Source organism: Xiphias gladius, chromosome 18 (genome assembly GCF_016859285.1).
Source record: "Xiphias gladius isolate SHS-SW01 ecotype Sanya breed wild chromosome 18, ASM1685928v1, whole genome shotgun sequence".
Taxonomy (NCBI): domain Eukaryota; kingdom Metazoa; phylum Chordata; class Actinopteri; order Istiophoriformes; family Xiphiidae; genus Xiphias; species Xiphias gladius.
The window spans coordinates 9138699-9157910 of record NC_053417.1 but is presented as its reverse complement, the minus strand read 5'-3'; the positions used below and the strand labels follow the sequence as shown (position 1 = coordinate 9157910).

Genomic DNA, 19212 nt, shown 5'->3' with positions numbered 1-19212 from the left:
TGTAGACAGAGCCACACTCGTGCGGGTTTAATGAAGGGAGTGGAGGCAATGCTCATGGGTTCACCAACCTTAACGGGCCCCTCCCTGACAAATACAAGTAGATTTTCTCTCCAGCCTGTTTGTGTCAGTTTTCCCTTGCGACGCTCCTCACCTGGAGGCCAGAGTGTACCCGCCTCTTCATTTACCACCGCATTGCTCCTCGTGTCCCACTCTCGCTGCGACCCCCCCCCCCCACGGGGCTCTTTTAACTTCTATCTCATCTAAAGTAATCTAATCTAATCTAATCTCGCTTCCTCTCGCCCCTCGCGCTTTTATCCCCCCCCTCGCAGTCGCCGTGGCCGCGCGGCGCGCCCCCGTCAGCGCGTCAGGAGGAGGAGGTACCCTACTGGTGCTGAAGCTGATGAGGAGGATGATGATGATGATGATGATGGCGGTGATGGAGGAGCAACGCTGAGTTCGCTCTCCCAGTTTTCTCTCCTTTTTCCCCCCATTCATTCTTTTTGATTACCTAAAAGAAAAAAAAAAAAAAGATAACATAGCAACGTAAAAGCAACACCGCCGGTTTGACCTAATACCTTTCTCCACCTCCCTCCCGTCTCCTGAGCCGAGACCGAGATGGGGAACGAAGCGAGCATGGAGGGCGGCGGGCAGCCCGGTGAGCCGGGAGCCGCGGGGATGATGGGGTCAGCCATGCCCGGAGGACCCGCGACAGGACCCGGGGCAGGACAGCACATGAAGCCGCTCAACGGTGCCGCTGCCGGGGGAGGGATGGGAGTCGGAGGCCCCGGGATGGGGATGACGAGGTAGGAGCAGCAGTGGTGGAGGTGTTTCGGGTAAAGGGGGCTGGGTGAAGTGCTCCGGGTAGTGCTGCGTCCCAGTGGGTGCTTAAACGGGGGACACAGTTGATGGAAAGCAGGAGACCAGATGTAGCTGGGGGTCAGATTTTACTGGGCTGGGATTAACAGGACGGTCCAAAGTGTTTTCCCGCTCCCGTGCACGGCTTCAAAGCGGACGTGTGTTGGTGTGTTACTGAGGAAAAAGGAGTGACGTCCCGCCACTGTCTCCGGACGCTCGGAGCTGTCCGCGGTGCTGAAACGCGACGAGCTGCGCCGCTGAGCCTGGACCGGGTCTGACATATGCAATGTTACGGTGTCTCCCAGCCGCCGTGCGCCCCGTGCTCTGCGCGAGGCTGTCATCACGGAGCCCGTGCGGCTGTGGGTCCGCTCTCTGTGCTGTACCAGCATTCCCTCCTTCCTCCAGCTCGGTTGTGCTCCGGCGTAGCGTGTTGCCCGGGACACGTCTTTGACAGCCGTCGGGAAAAAAAAAAAAAAAAAAAAAGCCCCGGTCTTCCCTCGATGATCAATTGAAAGCTTGCAGGGTTTAAGCCTGTCCCTCGTGAAACGTGACCCTGGGACGTTTTTTTTTAATTTTCTGGTTCGTGTCAGAGATGCGATGCATCTGGAAGCTCGGAGCGCCTTCACACACCCGCTCTGCTTTCCGCATGGGCGAGGGGAGGACGCTGGCTGTGTGTGTTCGTGCATGTGTGTGAGTGAGCGAGTGGCGATGTAGGCGCGTGTTTGGTGGTGTGTGCGTAGTACCGGTACTATCAGCAACGCCGCCGTTTCCCGTTAATGACGTGGAACCGCCTGACGGACAGATGGTGCTTTACCGACGTAGCCGTACCCCGTCAAACCCAACTCAACCAAATCAGAGCTCACCACCGTGCCCTTTGCCATCCCTTTACGTTTCGGTCCCCATCATGTTTTGGCAGATAGATTTAGAACTGGACAAGAACCGAATCGAGTACACATCCTTGCATCTCGGGTGCGACATTTGCGTCTCTCAGACCATTTAAAAATGCAGTTTCAGTAGCGCACAAAACATTCGCCGTTCCTTTCCTTCAGCTACAATCTTCAGATGACTCGATGTAGAAGACAAGACCAACCAACTGTAATGTCACCTCTTAGATGAGAAAAAGGACAGTACTGTGTATCACGATCATGAAAGCGAATCTCATTTCATAATACTTACATATACCATAAAATGTATGTATCTACGTGCATATATTGTAAAATAACAACACCATGCCATAACATCAACAGCACTATGACATGTGACATGTTATGTGTCCCAGCATAGCTTAACATGATCCTGCATAACATCTGCAGCGCGGCTGCACGGTAGGCGCCACATACCCCACATAGCAAAGGCCTACACAGTGAAATTGCGTCTCACTTTCTTCCCATTCAGCACCACATTTGCAGCCCCAGTCTCTCCCCTTAGCCTGGCTCAGCTAACGTAGATGCTACACTCTTGCCTTTGCCACAACCCAGGGATCCCTTCTCACTCTGCCACCTCATCCGTGAAGCCGTTCTGCAGACAGGCCACTGTGCAGAGACCTAATCAGCTCGACGTTTTGTGGGACAAAATGCGTGTGTGGGGGTTATATTTAGGACACATCCTGGGTTTGATTCATGCCTCTGTGGTAGAGAAGAGCGGAGCGGCACAGGCCCATCTATCATTATATAACACAGGGGACTCAGAAAGCAGATGATAACTTCATCTCACTTCTGATGAATGACAACACAGCTGGACATGCTCTGAAGCATTAATTGTGCATTACTCTGTTTAGGGGATCCACGGCGACTTGGTCTTCTTCTTTGATGTTTTTATAAAATATTTGGTGTCTCCGGAGGTTTTGTTCACACCTGGTTTCAAACCTCTACATTGTTGCCCATGTTTCAAACCCATTCTGGATAAAAGCCTAGGGTTTTTGCAGCACGCAGCGCCTCCTGGTAAGTATATATAAAGGCGTAATACAAGGCCATGTGAACAGATTGAATCACGTGCAGAGCGTGTTTGCTCGTCCCCCGCCTCTCTCACTCTCACACACTCCCTCCCTCTTCTGCACTGCTCTGCCTGCTCCTATCACTCACTCTCTCGCTCCCCATCTCTCCTCTGCACACTTGCATGCTTCGCTTCTCTTTTCCCTCTCTCTCTTTTTCTCTTTCAATCTCTATATCCTTTCCACACTTACATTCTTTATATAGGAGAAAGGATGTCGTTCACTCTCGTCCCCCTTCCTTCAGGCTCCCTTTCTTCCTAGCCCCTCACTCTGTCGCTTTTTTCGCTCTTTCTTCTTCATTCAATCTCTGCACATTCCCATGCCTATATATTTTTTCCTCTGTCTTTTTCCTCGCTCTCTCTTTCCATATGTCTCTAAATTAACATACCACTCAGCTGTTATTTTATGCTCTTTACACTGATGATGTAAAGCGGTATGACAACAATATGTTTATTTTTCTATAAAGGAAGAGGCTGGCATCATTCAATATGATTCTTATTGTCAGCTAATCCCAGGAAAAGACCGACACCGACAGTGTGTTAGTTCATCTCTCGGTACTTTCTGATTTTTCCTGACCTGTCTATAGCTCTCAGCCCCAAGCCCTGGTTTCCTAGAGGATAATATTTAAAAATGTGCCACAATGATATGCATTATGCAATATTGAACATGTGTTTACTTTTCTTTAAATGCAGTTATGTCATCTTGCACCTGCAAATATACTGTACATTTGCTCTTTTGATGAAAATCCCTCCCCCTCGATCTCTTTCTCTCCCTCCTCTTCTCAACCAATAACCAGCAGCCTATACAGTAAATGGCCCTGCCGTTACAATGAGGTACAACCCTAGTGCTACGTAGGATATGGAAGTACAGATAAGGAGAGAGAGGTGCTAAAAGTGAGGGGAAAAGAGGAAGACAGAAGAAGAGAGAGAGAGCTGAAGGAGTTGAAAGGGGAGAGAATGGTGAGAGAAAAGAAGGAGGGAATTGAAGTTGGTGGAAATAGATCAAGTCTAGTCGGATATACAATGATATAAAGCCTAAAGGGATACTGGGAGGGGGAAGGGAGCGATTGGGTAGTGATAAATCAAAAGGTGTATAGAACCGTTACCTCCAGTCAGGGATCATCCAACAACAACCTACAATATCAACGAAAATCCATTATATCATCAGGAGAACGGATAATCAGATTTCTGAAATCTTGTTTAAATATAACTTAACCTATGGTCACAAAGATTTGCATCAGGCTAATGGTAAAATAACTTCTTCATTGATTTCAGATTTCTCTACCTGCTTACAACGAATTAGTGCACTGACTTGGAATACCCTTATTGTGGTCCCTAGAGGTCGAGGTGGTGGATGGGTGTGTAGCGTGTCTGGATTTCATGCAGGACACCGGAGTTTGCCTTCTGACACCGACTTGGAATTAACGTTTGTGTTTTCATTAGCCATAACCATGATTTTCCCTCTCCTTATATTGCTTTATTAGGTTCACCCTAACCATACCCTCACCATAGTGTATTTGCCATAATCACAATCTTTCTCTAACCTTCTTTCTCTACAACGATGTCAGACCACTTTCTGCCTTTGTTCCTGACAGATAGCAATCATTCACACGCCCACAAGGTCAAGAAAACGTAACCATACGCTGTTTTAAATGTTTGAATGACCACTGCTGTTGTTTTACTGTTGAGGACGGTCTTGATAAACGGTTTCGTACAGTATCATACACCACTGTGCAGAAGTTTAAGCCACTTGTGAAAAAATGGTGTAAAGAGAGAACACTTTCAAAAATAATGCAATGAATAGTTTTTTTTTTTATCACTTAACTTTACACAAAATCAGTAAACATAAAAATCAAATCAGTATTTGCTGTTACCATTCTTTGCCTTTAAAACAGCATCAGGTCTCCTTGGTACACTTATGCACAGTTTTTTAGCCGAAACTCAAACTTTTGCACCTTATTGTACATATATAGGTGTGTGTGTATGAATATATATATATGCTTTTTTAAATAATTTGATTTCAATATTTTTTCTTGTAAAATATGACAAATAGCATATTTTTTGTTTGCTAACCAAGTATATTTGAATTTTAGAGGAACTGAAAATAAAGAGAAAAGTGGAAGCTAGGATGGACAAGAGTTCACAGCAGACGTATACAGGGAGAGTATTTGCTGTGCAAATGGAGCCTGCGTTACAGCCGAAGAGAGAGAGTGTGATAATGAAAGAGTCCGCAGACATATAAGGGAAGGAAGAATATAAAATAAAGAGTGAAAAGAAAGGACGTGCTAAGATGTAAGGTAAAAATGGGGGCAGAAAGAAAGAGAGGAAGGGGGTGAAGAGTATATATATCCAGAAGGCTAAAGACAAAGGAAGTCGATCGGAGTGAGAGAGCAGAACAAGGACATAGAGAGAGAGACAACCTTAGATCTACCGCACATATGGAGCAAATGGAGCAAACCATTCCCTTGCTGCGGCATCACGTGTTCTCATTACAGCTGATGCAACTTACATTCATGTTTGCAGGGCCTATTTGTCACATATAAGCTGGGATGTGTGAACATTTGTGTTTGTGTTTGTGTGTATGAGTGTATATGAATGTGTGTGTGTTATGCGTGATTTTGTTTTGGATGTACATATTAAATTATCAGTAACTGTGAAGAGCTGCTTGTTGACTCGAGACCATCAGCAACCATTGCAATCTATTCCTCATACTTATCAAGCTCTGTGTAAGTGAGTGAGAGAGAGAGACAGAGAAAGAGAAAGAGAGAGAGAGAGAGAGAGAAGAAGAGACTACTTGTGCAGGTGAGTATCAATATGTGTGTATGTTGGAGAAAGAAGAAGAGGGTGTGAACACGGAGTTTGTTGTGTTTTTCTCTGACATACTGCACACTTGAGAGCAATTTTCACATTCCAGAGAGGCATGAATCTAGGGTGGGTGTGTGCGCACATGAGAGTGTGTCCATGTTTAAGTGTGACTTTGTTTTTTCACCTCTTGCAGAGAAGCAGCAGCCTGTCTTTGCTGTGTTTAGTGTGAATGTACAGCACAACCAACTTTGTTATTGCGGCTTTTAGCTGACAGTCCTGCTCAGAGTGACATGATTCCTTTTCTCACAGGAACAAACGCTGATACGATTCACTTTCTGATCTGCTGAGTGGGCTAATTACAGGCCGTCCTTTAGGCTTTCATTGTCTAAATTGATGTTGAGGTTGAAAATTACTGTGATGCTGAGTAGATGTATGGCAGTTTGAGTCCCAGGCCACGGTAGTTTGCACAGATGCATTGTTGGTGACAAACAGTATGTAGTGCAGCTGTGGATGTACAATACCACCAAATTTAGAACACAACTGGAACTTGTTTTCACTCTGAAATTGATCAAGAGGTCTTTTAATACAGAGACAACAGATACATTTTAAATATTAAAGACACATTTATATTTTTATGACTATACTGGGGCTAAAGATCTCCACAACAAGCTGACAGGCACACAGCCCTAATGTACTTATCACCTTATAAAATTGCTGTGGCTGATCTGTAAGTAAACAGTTGTCTATTTCCAAATTCTGCAGACATGGATGTCCAACATTCACTCCCTTTTTAGCTCTGTTTTAGTCTCCTCCAACTCCTGAGAAAAATACCCAGCTTTTTAGCTGTGCAATGTTTTGCTGCATTCATCAGCTGGCCACTTACTTTGTCTGTCAGCTGTTTGGTGCTGGGCAGGTAGCGTACAGCGGGTTTACCAGAGCTTGTTTTCTGAAAATAGCTGCCTGCTGTGGCTGGAAAAAGAGGTTAGTGAGACGCTGAGACTAAAACATACTGTACTGTAAATATTCCATCAAACCAAAACAATGAGTTAAAAGAAGCTAGAAACCTCTTCAGAGCTGCAGAGTTGGGTAATAATTCTATGTGGTATTATCTCAACAAGCAAATCTCTTCATACTAAACATAGATTTGATTCATTGTTAAGAAAAAAATGATAAGCACAGCTTTTATATTTTCTCCTGCTGTTAAATGTTAGTTTACCTGAGTATTATTGTAAGTGCAGAAGGAAAAAAGCCACATTTTTTCAATTACGATCACTTGACTAAGGCTTAAAATGCTTATGTTATCATCCTTTTCAATTAACTTGATTTGGTCAAAATATGGTGGAATGGGCTTTTAAGGAGACAACGTTGTATTCAGTTATGGGAGAGTTATTTGAGCTCAGTCAACCCACAGAGGACCAAGATGACATGAAAGACATGAAATTCACCAGAACCTAATTGATAGTTTTATCACATGACAAAAACAAAATGCAAATTAGATCTGAATATGTGTATATTTTAATACAAATCTCTGAACAAAAATAAATAAATAAAAAAACTGAATATTCTGTTCCCATCTGCTTTGATGAAGGACTGACAGTAAATAGTTGAATTCCACTGGCGGCTACATTTTGTACCTAAAATAGTGTCTTATTTCTCCCAGTAGCTTTCAGTTACACTCACAAGTCACTGGTTATGAAAAGGTGTTTGCTTTTTCTAGCTTGACATACTTAGTTACTGATCAGTTGGTTTGAGTTTACCATCCCACTGACCAACTCTTCAACTCTTTTTTTGGTTGGTTAAGTTATGAAATACATAAGTTATCTTATGATATGAACAGGGACCGTTTTGAAAACTCTCCCTAATGGTGCATTGAGGAACACTCATCTGACATCTGAGTCGTCTGAATTAAGACTGCAACTATTCTGAACCTTGTTGTTGGAAAATCAAACCCAGAAGACAAAAATTTGCAGACAAGAACTAGTTTGAATTTGGTCATTTCTACCTTTAAAGTTTGATGTTTGGAAGCCGTGGAAAGGTTTCAAAACAGTGCCTCAGGTCAACTCGACTTTACTTATATAACACTTTAAACACAACAAAGTTGATCTAAACTGCTTTACAATGCGGAGAGAAATAAAAGAAATGAGATGACAGGGAAAACTGAATAAAAAAATCAGATGTTCATGAAAATGCATACGGAGACAATGAACTCCTTCCGAGAGACAACAAAAGACTCAAGGTATCTAAGAAAATACGGCATCAGGCTTGGTTTTGCCTTACTAAACTAAAATAACAAGCCAGCCCATTTAGTCTCAAGCTCGCTCACTAACATGATCTTGTCCCTGTAGGTTCTTCACCCTTACAATCCTTTTGTGGCGGATTTCAAACATACAGCTGAAAAACACTGCCCTAGGCTGAGACTGTCAGTCGACTTTCTGACTCTTACCCAGTAAAGCAGCGAGCAGGTTCTTAGTCATCATCTTTAGTCACCTGAAGGTTCACAAACCGCAGCCTGACTTCACCTTCACTCATCCTCAAAATGACCTCCAAAATTAACATACAGATGGGTTAGAGAGCGAGTGTGGACGAAAACAAGGGTGAGTGTGTTTCTGTGTGTATGCATGTTAGTGTATGAGCTTGAAAAACGCGATTTTTAAAAGTTGTGTGTGTGTACGTGTGTGAATGTGTGAGAGAATGGGCAAGAGACAGACAGACAGAGGCTCTCTATATATTTACGCGCCCTGTTATCAGGAGGCTGTGTTTGCAGGAGCCTCCAAATACTAAATGTGTTTGGGTGGCTGCATCGGGAGATAAGGTGGCAATAAGCACAATATCACAGCCACAGTATTAGTTTTCAGCAAATAGATGCTGTCGCTGGAGCTTATGAGAGAAACCCAGAAATAGATTGAACACAGATGATACGGCTATCGGAGCAGGACGAGGGGTGAAATCTGTGGAATCACAGGGAAGACGCTGGTGAATAATGGATTATCTGTTGGATTCTTTACCAAGGAGATTGAAAGAAAGACAAACAAAACCACTGCAGTCCCAAAGTGAATGCGTAGGAATTTGTCCTGGTATAAGCAGGGACGCAGAGTGCAAAAAGTCAGTGCAACACATACTAGAACACAGGCAATAAACATGATATATTTAAACACTCAAAAATTAATATCATCACAAGAGCAACAATTTACCTAATACATATTGAGAAAAATTTAAATTTAGCCCTAAATGTTATACTTAATAATACTTCCGCCAAGTGACCATCCTTTTTCTAACCTCACTCAGACCGATTTTGGTAACAATCAAACCAAGCATATAGGCAGGATTAGAATGAATATTACAGTAATACACTGCTCTATCCTAGCATGACAAACCTGCGCTCATACATGAGAACTAAGACTGGAAGCAGTGTGTTTAGCTAGCCTGCTTCCGGACCTCTAAACTGTCGATTCTTGTCGATCTGATGATGTGCCCCTTGTCATCAGTTGCTGGCTGGAAAAATAATAAACCAATCAGAGCTTTGTACGCAGGATTAAGACTGTCGTGTTATCTTCCTGTATATCCTGCTAGCTACCTACACTACATCTATGAAAAATAGTGACCACAACATTTGCAACAAGCAAGGATGACACCAACACAGCTGTACAGGTTGTTCTAAGTTAGCTTACAGAAGTAACAACGTTTAATGTCTTTACTTCTAAAATTTCTTCAAGTCTTTGTGAAAAGCATTAATTGCTCCAAGCAGCCGCTACTGCATCTTCCGTGTTGGCTAAAAATAAAATCAGCAGGACAGATACGTCAGTTGCTGTGGATACTTTAGAGCAAAACGAAACAAAATACCACACACCTCCCAACAAGTAATAGGCTAACATGAACATAATCTCTCAATAGGCTGAATAAATGAAGTGAAAAGAATTATCTATTCAGGGATTTTGATACACTTTTGCCATGAAACTGAAATTTCATTGCAAGCGCCCTGAATCCATCGGACTACAGTCATCGCTCTCAATGAAGACGCAAACTACAGACTTTTGTTGAAAAACCTTTGCTTCTATTTGGCCCTTGATACTTAAAAGTTTTGGGGTTGAATATCACTTTAAAAATATGGTTCAGGGCTCACAATGTTAAAGAAATTGATTGAAGGTTCATAAGGTGCACAATATTTTAGCCATAAATTTGTTACCAGGTTCCAGCATAACAGGCTGCAAAATGACAGGTTAATGACGGTTTGCTTTTTAAGTTTATATCAAAGGACTAGATCTTGCCCCACCCTTTAAATCTCTGCGAAGGAAGGATCAAAAGTACAGATTACAGAGGCTCCCTGTTTTTGGCTGTCAGTCCTAGAGAGCTGCGTCCCCTTCCAGGACTCAGCAGGGATTTGTAACAGACACCAATACAGTCGGCCCTGACCCCATGTAGTGAGCAGAGTGCAGCGCTGCCTGAACCACCTAAGCCAGCACTGCAAGTTTCCACAGCGATGCCAGGGTGGGGTATTCAGACCTTAAACCCTATCGGCCCTGTGTCTGCCACAGGGTCAAACAGGGCTTTCAAGGACTTAGACACTACTCATCTGGTCTCTACTACAGGACCAAATAGAGCTATCAAAACAACGTTTAAAGTTTTATTTAAGGAAATAGTTTAATTAGTTTCTGTTTTTCACTTCAAGACTAAGAAAGTCTACTCAGTGCTTATAAATCTGCCTTTTTAACACAGCAGAGAAAATCAGTGCTGTCCAGAGCTTACTGATTAGCCCTTCAAGGCCAAAAAAAGAGCTATTCAGAACATAATAATTATTCATGGTCTTTAATAACCTTTCAAACCCCATAATTAAGATTCTGTCTCATCAACAGATCACTTGTTTAGATAGGTATTGGCTAAAATAGTCACACATTAACTTTGATGTGTATGAAATAAATTTTGAGTTTTTGGCCACTTTTGAGATCACAAGCTTTGATCGGTTACACATTTTCCTAAACATGTAAAAGTATTTCAATTTACCTACTTTACATTATTTAAATTAATAAACTCAAACAGGAAAACATTGTATTAAACTTCACTGAATTTGATATTTTGCAATGTGTAAAATAAACTAACTACATGTTGGATTAAAGCCACTACAAATGCTATACAACCTACAAGCTCGATGTCTTAAGGACTCTTTAACTTTTTACCCAAACTTTACCCTCATTTATACTTACTGTCTTACATTACTGATTTTTAACCCACAAATCACCAGATCATTTCCTACTGGACTCAATGAGATCAGGATTGCGTCTGTTTTAAACAGTGCACTGTTTGCTCTGATTTACGAGGGGCGGCCGTGTGAATAGTTCACCTGCTCGATAAAGTCTCTATTACGCGCTTGCTGAGCTGCTGCGGTTTCTGGTCAATTCTGACAGGAAATTATCAAGGGAAATCCATTCTCTATATATATTTTTCCCTGTATGCTAAATTGGTATTACTGGGACTAGAATGAAGAGTTCTCCTAATCTGAAGTCAAAATAAATGCACAAAGGGACACTTTTGGCACGCAGTCACTGTAGAACATGAGATCAGTAAGCAATGAGCGCGGCAATGAAATTTATTTTCATCCTCCCTGCTGACTCATATAGTACTAAATAGTGTGTGTGAGACTATATTTCCCCTGTCAACACAGGCTGGTGTGTTGCATTATAAAGGAGCTTTATATTAGCACTTTTTTGGAGGGGGTTCAGAATGACAGTTTATGTGTTGTTTTACATGGATTTCCACTCTCCCTGGAGGAATTTCACAGCTTTTGGTTTCACACAGATCATTTCAGTGTCATGTGATCTAAGTGCGGGTTGAGAGGTCCTCTCACCCGGCCACGAAATCCTTTCTGGGCAAAGCCGTGTGGTTAACAAATTGATCGGTTCTGAGGTGAGCTGTGACCCGGCGCACTGCGAACATGTGCGGGGTCAACAACTGAACTACACAGCCCCTCCGTCTCTGCCAGAAACCAGCACGACAGGAGACGATTAATAAGCCAGCTCTGGTCAGGATGAACCCTCCCGACACTGAGACAGAGACTGACATACAGCATCCTGCCCCGAGCTATCCCTGGATAAAGGTTCTTAGTCTCCCTTTAGCTCGTATTTACCATGGGGCATGTTACAGTTCAGCATTGCTGGCATTGATCCAGGCTTAATCCATGTAAACCTGGCACAAAAAACAATTCATGAATAGATGCCCTACAAAATACATGCACTGACACATGCAAGAGATAATCTGTCCTCACTATATATGGTTGTGCCTGTAGCGTAGGTCAGCTAATATGTGTTGAAGTACTGCCAGGCTAATGCTGTATGTGTCTCAACCAGGCAGCTACAGAAAATGGTCTGAACTGACACTATTTTTTTTTCTTTTTTCATATCTTTCATAGTTTACCAGTTATGATTCCTCAGCAGTTGACCCTTACCACTTAAATATTTCCATTAGTCTTGGTTTCAGTCTAGAGTTTTAGTCAAAAGGGCCTTTTAGCTCTTGCAGAAATAAAAATCCGGGGCAAGATCTAGTTTTTTTGTCACTCAACCACACTTGAATTCACGCATATAGTTGAATGAATATATATCATCTCTACAGGGTCCAGTGCAAATCAACGTACATCAGACAGCACGGAATAGTTTGATATTTTTGGCAGGAAAACTTGTAAAATGTAGTGATATTAAATATTAGCATAAAACAGCTAAAATATCTGACTTAAAAACCCACTTGTATTGGTCCCTGGAGCAACTAATTAATTTAGAGACTCCAGTACAGAATATTAGGGTGTGTTTCGATATAGAATTTTTTTTCTGAGCGCCAGCATCTTTTTTTATTGTTCCCAGTGAGGAGAACGTATGCAGCCGCATGTGGCACCCAGTGTCTTTTTTCAGAGTGCTCCGCCTTGTTTGTGGGGCTGCTCCGAATGCTTTTAGTTGAGAATATCTGAACTTAATAAACAAATAATAACAAAAAACATTATGCTAGGGGTTATGCTAGTCTATCATTTGTTGTCAAGATATTGTTGTCATAGAAACAAAAACCACGCACAGGGTGGGTTTTGATGAAGCGCTGGGATGAAGCGCTCCCCAGTGCCCGGTCAGAGAAAAACACTATATGGACATTCAGCCTCAGAATGTAGCTTAAGTCAAGTCAGTAAATTTGTTTATTCATTCATTCACTTGTGATTAGCCAATCTCCCCCTACTGGCCATTAAGCAAAGCAGCGCCTTTAGGTGACTGAAAAAATGTTGGACCTGAGATCAAAATTGTCTCTCATTCTACACATAAAATACATGATAAAACAGGGGTTTTCACTATTATTATTATTATTATGACAAATGAATTGCATTTTTAGTTGCTAAAGGTGCTTGAAAACTCATGAAACTTTGGACATGAGTCAGACATGTTGGGAAATAGCTGAACAGCGCCCTATACAAAATTTCAACGTAGTAGCCCTCACAGTACGTTTCACCTACATGTATGAAATATGGTAGGCACATGTAAGATATACTTACAAAAAAGGCTCTCGGAGCTATACCCTAAACCCAACAGGAAGTCAGCCATCTTGAATTTGCCGTGCAATTTTGGCACAGTTTTGCGATTTACAGGCGTTGTACTTCAATGAACTCCTCCTACAGAATTGATCAGATCGACTTTAAATTTTGTCAGTACAATCTTAAGACCTTTGTGATGCTAAGTTGCGAGGCTTTCGAGTTTTTGTTGAACAGCGTGTCCATGGCGGCATGGCGAATTTCTATGTTTTGGCATGAAAGAGGAAGTTGTTGTAACTCATATATACATTGTCCAATCTGCCCCAAACTTCACATGTTTAATAAGAGGCCCAGCCTGAACACATGCCAATATTAAGTTATAGTTATAAGGCCACCTACTGGCAACACAAAATGTTCTGTTTTATACTTTGATGTGCTAAACCAAGCGGGTTGACCAGATCCACCTCAAATATGGTCAGAAAAGCCTTAAGACCCTGATAATGATTTATTGTGGAGACTGTGAGTTTGCATTGAATCGCGTTTCCATGCCAGTGCGGCAGATTTGAAAACAGAAACTGTTGTAACTCGAATCCACATCATCAGATCTATCCCCAATTTCACATCTTTGATAAACGTCTTTTCTGCCACCATGCACTCCACACAGGAAATAACATCTTATTCACTTGAGCAGTCTCCAGCGGTTGCAAAAGTGCACAGCACCCCTGACCTGCACGATGGAGTAAGGCCCAATCAACCCTTATTTTTTTTTTTTAATAATTGCTCATTATTACTTTAATTTTTCACTAGAATGCAAATCTGTGTTTAGTCAATGCTGTTGAGGTGTAGGCACCCTACACTCACTGTTTTGTTTCATTCAGTTGGGGGATACATTTCCTCTGACTTTCATTTGTTTGTCAAGGAATTTTATGCTGTGCCCTGCAATTTCTCCCCATTGCACTAGTGAAGGTCACGTTGTGTTTCCTTATTATGTTGTTGCCACCTGACAGTAAATGTTACCTGTATTAATGCTGTGGCTGAATATGGTGTGTGTGTGTGTGTGTGTGTGTGCTTGTTAAAACCAAGTAGTACAGACACACACCACCTTGGAACAAACTACGGTAGCACATTGTTTGTTTATGTGTGTGTGTGTGTGTTTTTGTGGATCAACTTGCATTAGCCATTTCCTGCTGTACTGTGAAGCCTATTGATGAGTGGATGTTTTTTCATAGTAAGTTTCAGCCTTTTTCTATTTGTGTGTTACGGAGTGTTAAACTGATTTACTGCTCTGTCCTTTATCCTTCACTGTGCTTTATTCAAAGATGGAGGGTGGAAAAAAAAGAAAAAAGGTGTTTTTTCTGGCTAAAAGCTCAAACAAGCTACAAAAACTGAAGACACCTACAACAGTCTTGTTCAAATACACAAACTCATGATCCTACATCATGGATTTTATGTGGGTAAAAGATGGTGATAACATGTTGAGTTTCAATAAGATTTAAAATCAAAATCACTAATTTCTCCATTTTAAAAACAGCAGCTATCAAATCCTTTGTGTTTGTTCGCTGACAAAGCCTTGTAGGGCGACAGTTTCCTCTGGATGGCAGCGTTTAATTTTCAGCACAGTGCTGCTCCTGCAGTCATTTGGACTCAGTGGGGGGTTTGGCACAGCGAAAAACACTCAAATGGGATGTTTTTGTTATCAGCATGAAATTAGGAAAAAATGGGATTTTTGAATGTAGGTCACTTTGGTTGATGTGTTCAAAGGTTTGCGAGCAGTTTTGCATCAGCTTCAAAAGGAGCTGCAGTTTCTGTTCCTGTTATCGTGCCGACTTGTCTGATTTAGCACATGAATCCAATAACGAGCCAATCTTGCTCAAGGATGGGTAAACAAAAACATTCACACTCCTAAAGTCTCCAATTTTAGAAACATTTTAACTATGTCTCCAAAAGAAAAAGATAAAGTGTAAATTCAAAAGAAGATTTTTAAATTTTCAACTTGTTTGCTAATAATGATGATTAAATGAAGATTTTGATACACAACAACAAAGTAACAAAGTAAAATTGAACTGAAAATATAGAGAGAGCTGGCAGCAGAGAGAGAATAGAAAAATACACTTGGGAAGATGAGTAGGGAGAATGTAAGAGAGAGATTCTGAATCAGCTGGGAGCCGGTACAATGTAAAGTTTATTATCGGCCACAAAAAGACTACGATATTTCTGTCTCTAATCTAAAGCAGTACAGTACGTCCAATATTTCTTCCCCTGAACGCAGCTTGCACCTGCCAAAAATATTTTACAGCTTCCAGAAGGTGTGAAAGGACTCATTTAATGGTCTCTCCCTAAAATCGCTTTCAGCTACTGAGTTACACACTAAAATAAGACTTGTGCTCAAACATCGTCAAACCAAGTACTGTACTTTTCGAATATTACCTAATTAAGTCAGTTGTGCCTAAGCGCAGAGTAGATTACTGTGATCAGAAGTCGACAGTGTTATGACATTATCAGCAGAGCAGTGAATAGTGATCAAGGTACCGGAAGTAAACGTCCTGTTCAACCTCTGTATAGACAATATTCAGAAACTGACAGTTGAATCACTTTGAATCATGAAAGTCTCCTGGTTAATTCACCACTAAAAAAGACGAGTGACTACGTAAAAAAAAAAAGTTTCTTGGATAAACCATCGTAGGTACAAGCACGTGGACGTAAAAAACTGCAGGATTGGAGGCAACTATGAATCCACAGGAGAATTTGGTGAGCAAACTTTCAGTCACAGATCTTAAAACTCTACCATGTGCTGCTAAAGGTGAGCTGAAGTTGATAAACCTGATAAAAGATTTGGCAGTGTTGTTTAGTTCACGTTGAGGTTCTGGCTCAGTGAATGGTGTTTTTGCTCCCCATTGCAAAGTGTGCTCTGAAACTGGCTTGTGTCTTAGCAACAATTGCTAAGGGGCTGATGGTACCCTAGTATTTAAAGCTGGTCCTAATAATAAACTGTTATTGTGATTCGTGCTAAAATGTGATTTCCCAGAAAAAAAGTTGGAATATTAATGAATGATGTACATAATATATATATATATATATATATATATCATTAAAGTTGCTATAATAAATAGTTTTGAAATAAACAATGGATCTAATGACTATGGATGTTGCTTGTAGTAACAAACCCACAGACACATCATCTGACTCTAGCTTCCCCTTTCCTCTATGGAGCTTTTTAGGGTCTTTCAGGTCATAGTTTTGTTTTTCCGGCTACAACTTTACTGTTTTTGTTCTCTCTTCCAGATGCAGCACCCCCATCTTTTCAGTGATAAAGCTCTAAAACAGACTGTCTGCTATGTGCCTAACAGTCAACAGACAGACAAAGTTAACAACTAGCTTGTGAACAAAGTGGATCATTTTGCAGCTAAAGAGCAATATGTTGACCTCCAGTAGTTGGTAGAAACTACAAGACAGCTAAAAGGAGAGTGAATACTTTAGACGTAACTCATCAGGTGGCCGGAAACATGACTACAAAAAAAATGGTAAAGTTGCTCTCTATCTGCTGGATGTGTAAATGAGCAACTATCATTTTAATTCATATTTGCAATGTGATATCTGTCTACTGTTGGCCTCTGATTCCAATATAGACCTAAAATATGTGAAAATGTTTTTCACTAAATAAAAGATTTTAATGAAGTATCTTTTTCAAATCTCAGAGAGAGTGGTCCAAGATTTTCCAAAAATATAATGTAGACCCCAAACTCCTTCAATCATACATGGTTTTAACTGTAGGAAACTATGCTGTTAAAAAAGAAGAAAACTATATTTTAAAAAAAAAAGGAAAAAAGCAGGTCTTATCTACCTAAGTAAAGGTCATGAATCAAACAAAATAAAAGCTACAAGTGACAAATGTGAGGCATGTTTCTGCAGTAAAGTGAGCAGCTGCCTACGAGCCCTGCAGCTCTACTTCACTTTTGGTACAACACCTCCATGTGTCTGAAGGCCTCCTCAAGCAGTCGGCCTCCTTGTCTCTGATTTTGTTTGACAGTCCTTTATGACAGTTAATGAGCAGAAAAGAAGGGAGGAGAGAGAGAGAAAGAGAGAGAAAGAGAGAGAGATGGAGGATGAGAGAAAGAGACAGTGAGAGGGAGAGGGAGGTAAATCCAGTGGGACATATTGTGGCACAGCAGTTGTGTTGTGTTGTGGCTCTGCCAAGGACAGGCTGCGTATCCTTGCAGTCACATGGCAACCTCATAACTCCGGTCTTCTCACCCTTATTGATTTTATTCTCCTTGTATTGTGAATTGACAGTCTTCTGTGGGCTGACTGAGTTTCACGACCTTCAGGCCTCCGTAGCCCGATTCAAAACCAGGATCTTGTTTCAGACATGGTCACCTGGCATTCTGGGATTTAAACCACAGGGTAGTTGCATTAGACACAACACATGATCAATGTTACACCACAGCCTTTAACCAACGATTGTGATTACAAGTGAAATAAGGTTAGTGCTAATTTGTGCTGGCCAGGTGTGAGCCTCTTGAATAATTATGGGATAAAATCAAATCAGCGGTAAATTCTTCAGGAGTGCAACCTGAAGCCTGATAGCGACATTTTCAGCCTGGCACCAGTTTTTACCATCTGTTTCTATATAGCAACATTTTTTTTTTCTTTATTGTTATCCACAAGTTACGACTGTATTGCAGACATCGAGGCAACTGACTCCATTTTGCTCATCTGAATTGCCCAGAAGGACAATGATAGAAAAACAGTGCCCAGGCTGAAAATGACTTGTGTACTTGCGTTCATGTGAAATGCATTTTCTTCTTCATAAAACATTGTGAAAACATATTTTTGAATATTTCAAATTGAGTATTGTTTACATCAATGTTTGCAGTATTTGTCATTCCTACCATTGTTGCTAGTTATCATACAGTGGAATAGCGTGAGGCCAGCCACAGGAATATGAATCTCACCATCCATGTGCTCTTGTCCATGCAAATGCATGCTTGTGCACATGCACAAATCAAACAAAATGGGGACCAACTACTAAGAGTATTGCTCCACAGCACTACTAGTGGTCAAAAAAAACTCCACAGGGTACCTTTAATTAAGATAAAACAAAAATAACATAAAGAACAGTGATTCCACTTACTAGGTTTTTATGGAGCTTCCAACTGCATCTTACGTAAGGGTCAAGTCACCTGATGTCAGCTGAGCAAACTTCAACTGTTGGTAAAGATCAAGAAATACGGCTGAAAGCTCCTCCTAAAAATGCTGGTAAGTGGAACTGCAGTTAAAATTAAAATTGTATTTGACACTGAAGTGTTAAACAGGAAACAGAGAAAATTGTCTTTAAATATTTAACACCTTGCCAGTGTTTATAAGCTAACACTCACCAAAGTTAATTTAACACTTTCTATTATGGTTTTAGAGCCCAGAGCCATTTCAGCTCCTTGAAAGAATATACAACACTTTGTTCACTGAAAAATCAGAAGTTAAGTAAACTGCTGTGGAGTCATTTGTGCAGCCTGTAACCTTTTGTCCCTGTTTCATGCTGAGTCAGTATTTACTCATCATGTTATGTTACTACATCAGTTGTCAACACGTGATTACTCCGTTATTCTGGTGCATTCAGAGTTACAGACTCAGACAGCAACAGCTAGTAAAGATGCATGATCAGGAACAGCACAATAATGATGATGATGATGAGGATGATGATGATTGTGGAGAAACTGCCCCTTTTGCAGCAATCTGTGTCAGGAAATAGAAAGTTTTGAGTGAGGTAGTCTCTATTTATATCCTTCTGTCCTATTACTGCCAATTCTTGTTTGAGCAGCACAAATTAATCCTTTTATTACATACCCAGCATGAAATAGCCTGCTGCTGCTGTTAGTGGAACAAAAAGATGGCTGGTGGAGGGGAAGACTATTTAAAACTGAGGAGGGGCAGAGACTTAGACAGAGGTGTACTTTTGTTCAGATGTAAAGAAAACAAAAGTGTGACGTGCACCTTTCAAAGTATGACCCAAAACAGACTGTCCATATGATTTTAATCATAAAAACAAACAAAAATAACATACTTTACCAACATAA

At 41.2% G+C, this 19212-nt stretch overlaps 1 protein-coding gene across 1 annotated transcript in view; it reads left to right on the top strand.

Moving 5' to 3' along the window:
• Nucleotides 1-615: 615 nt before the first annotated feature.
• Nucleotides 616-19212, top strand: part of bsna (bassoon presynaptic cytomatrix protein a) — a 154867-nt gene continuing 136270 nt past the window's right edge. Inside the window, exon 1 of the mRNA XM_040153420.1 lies at nucleotides 616-803. Within this exon, the coding sequence (XP_040009354.1) occupies nucleotides 616-803 (188 nt within the window). The remainder of the gene's footprint in view (nucleotides 804-19212) is intronic.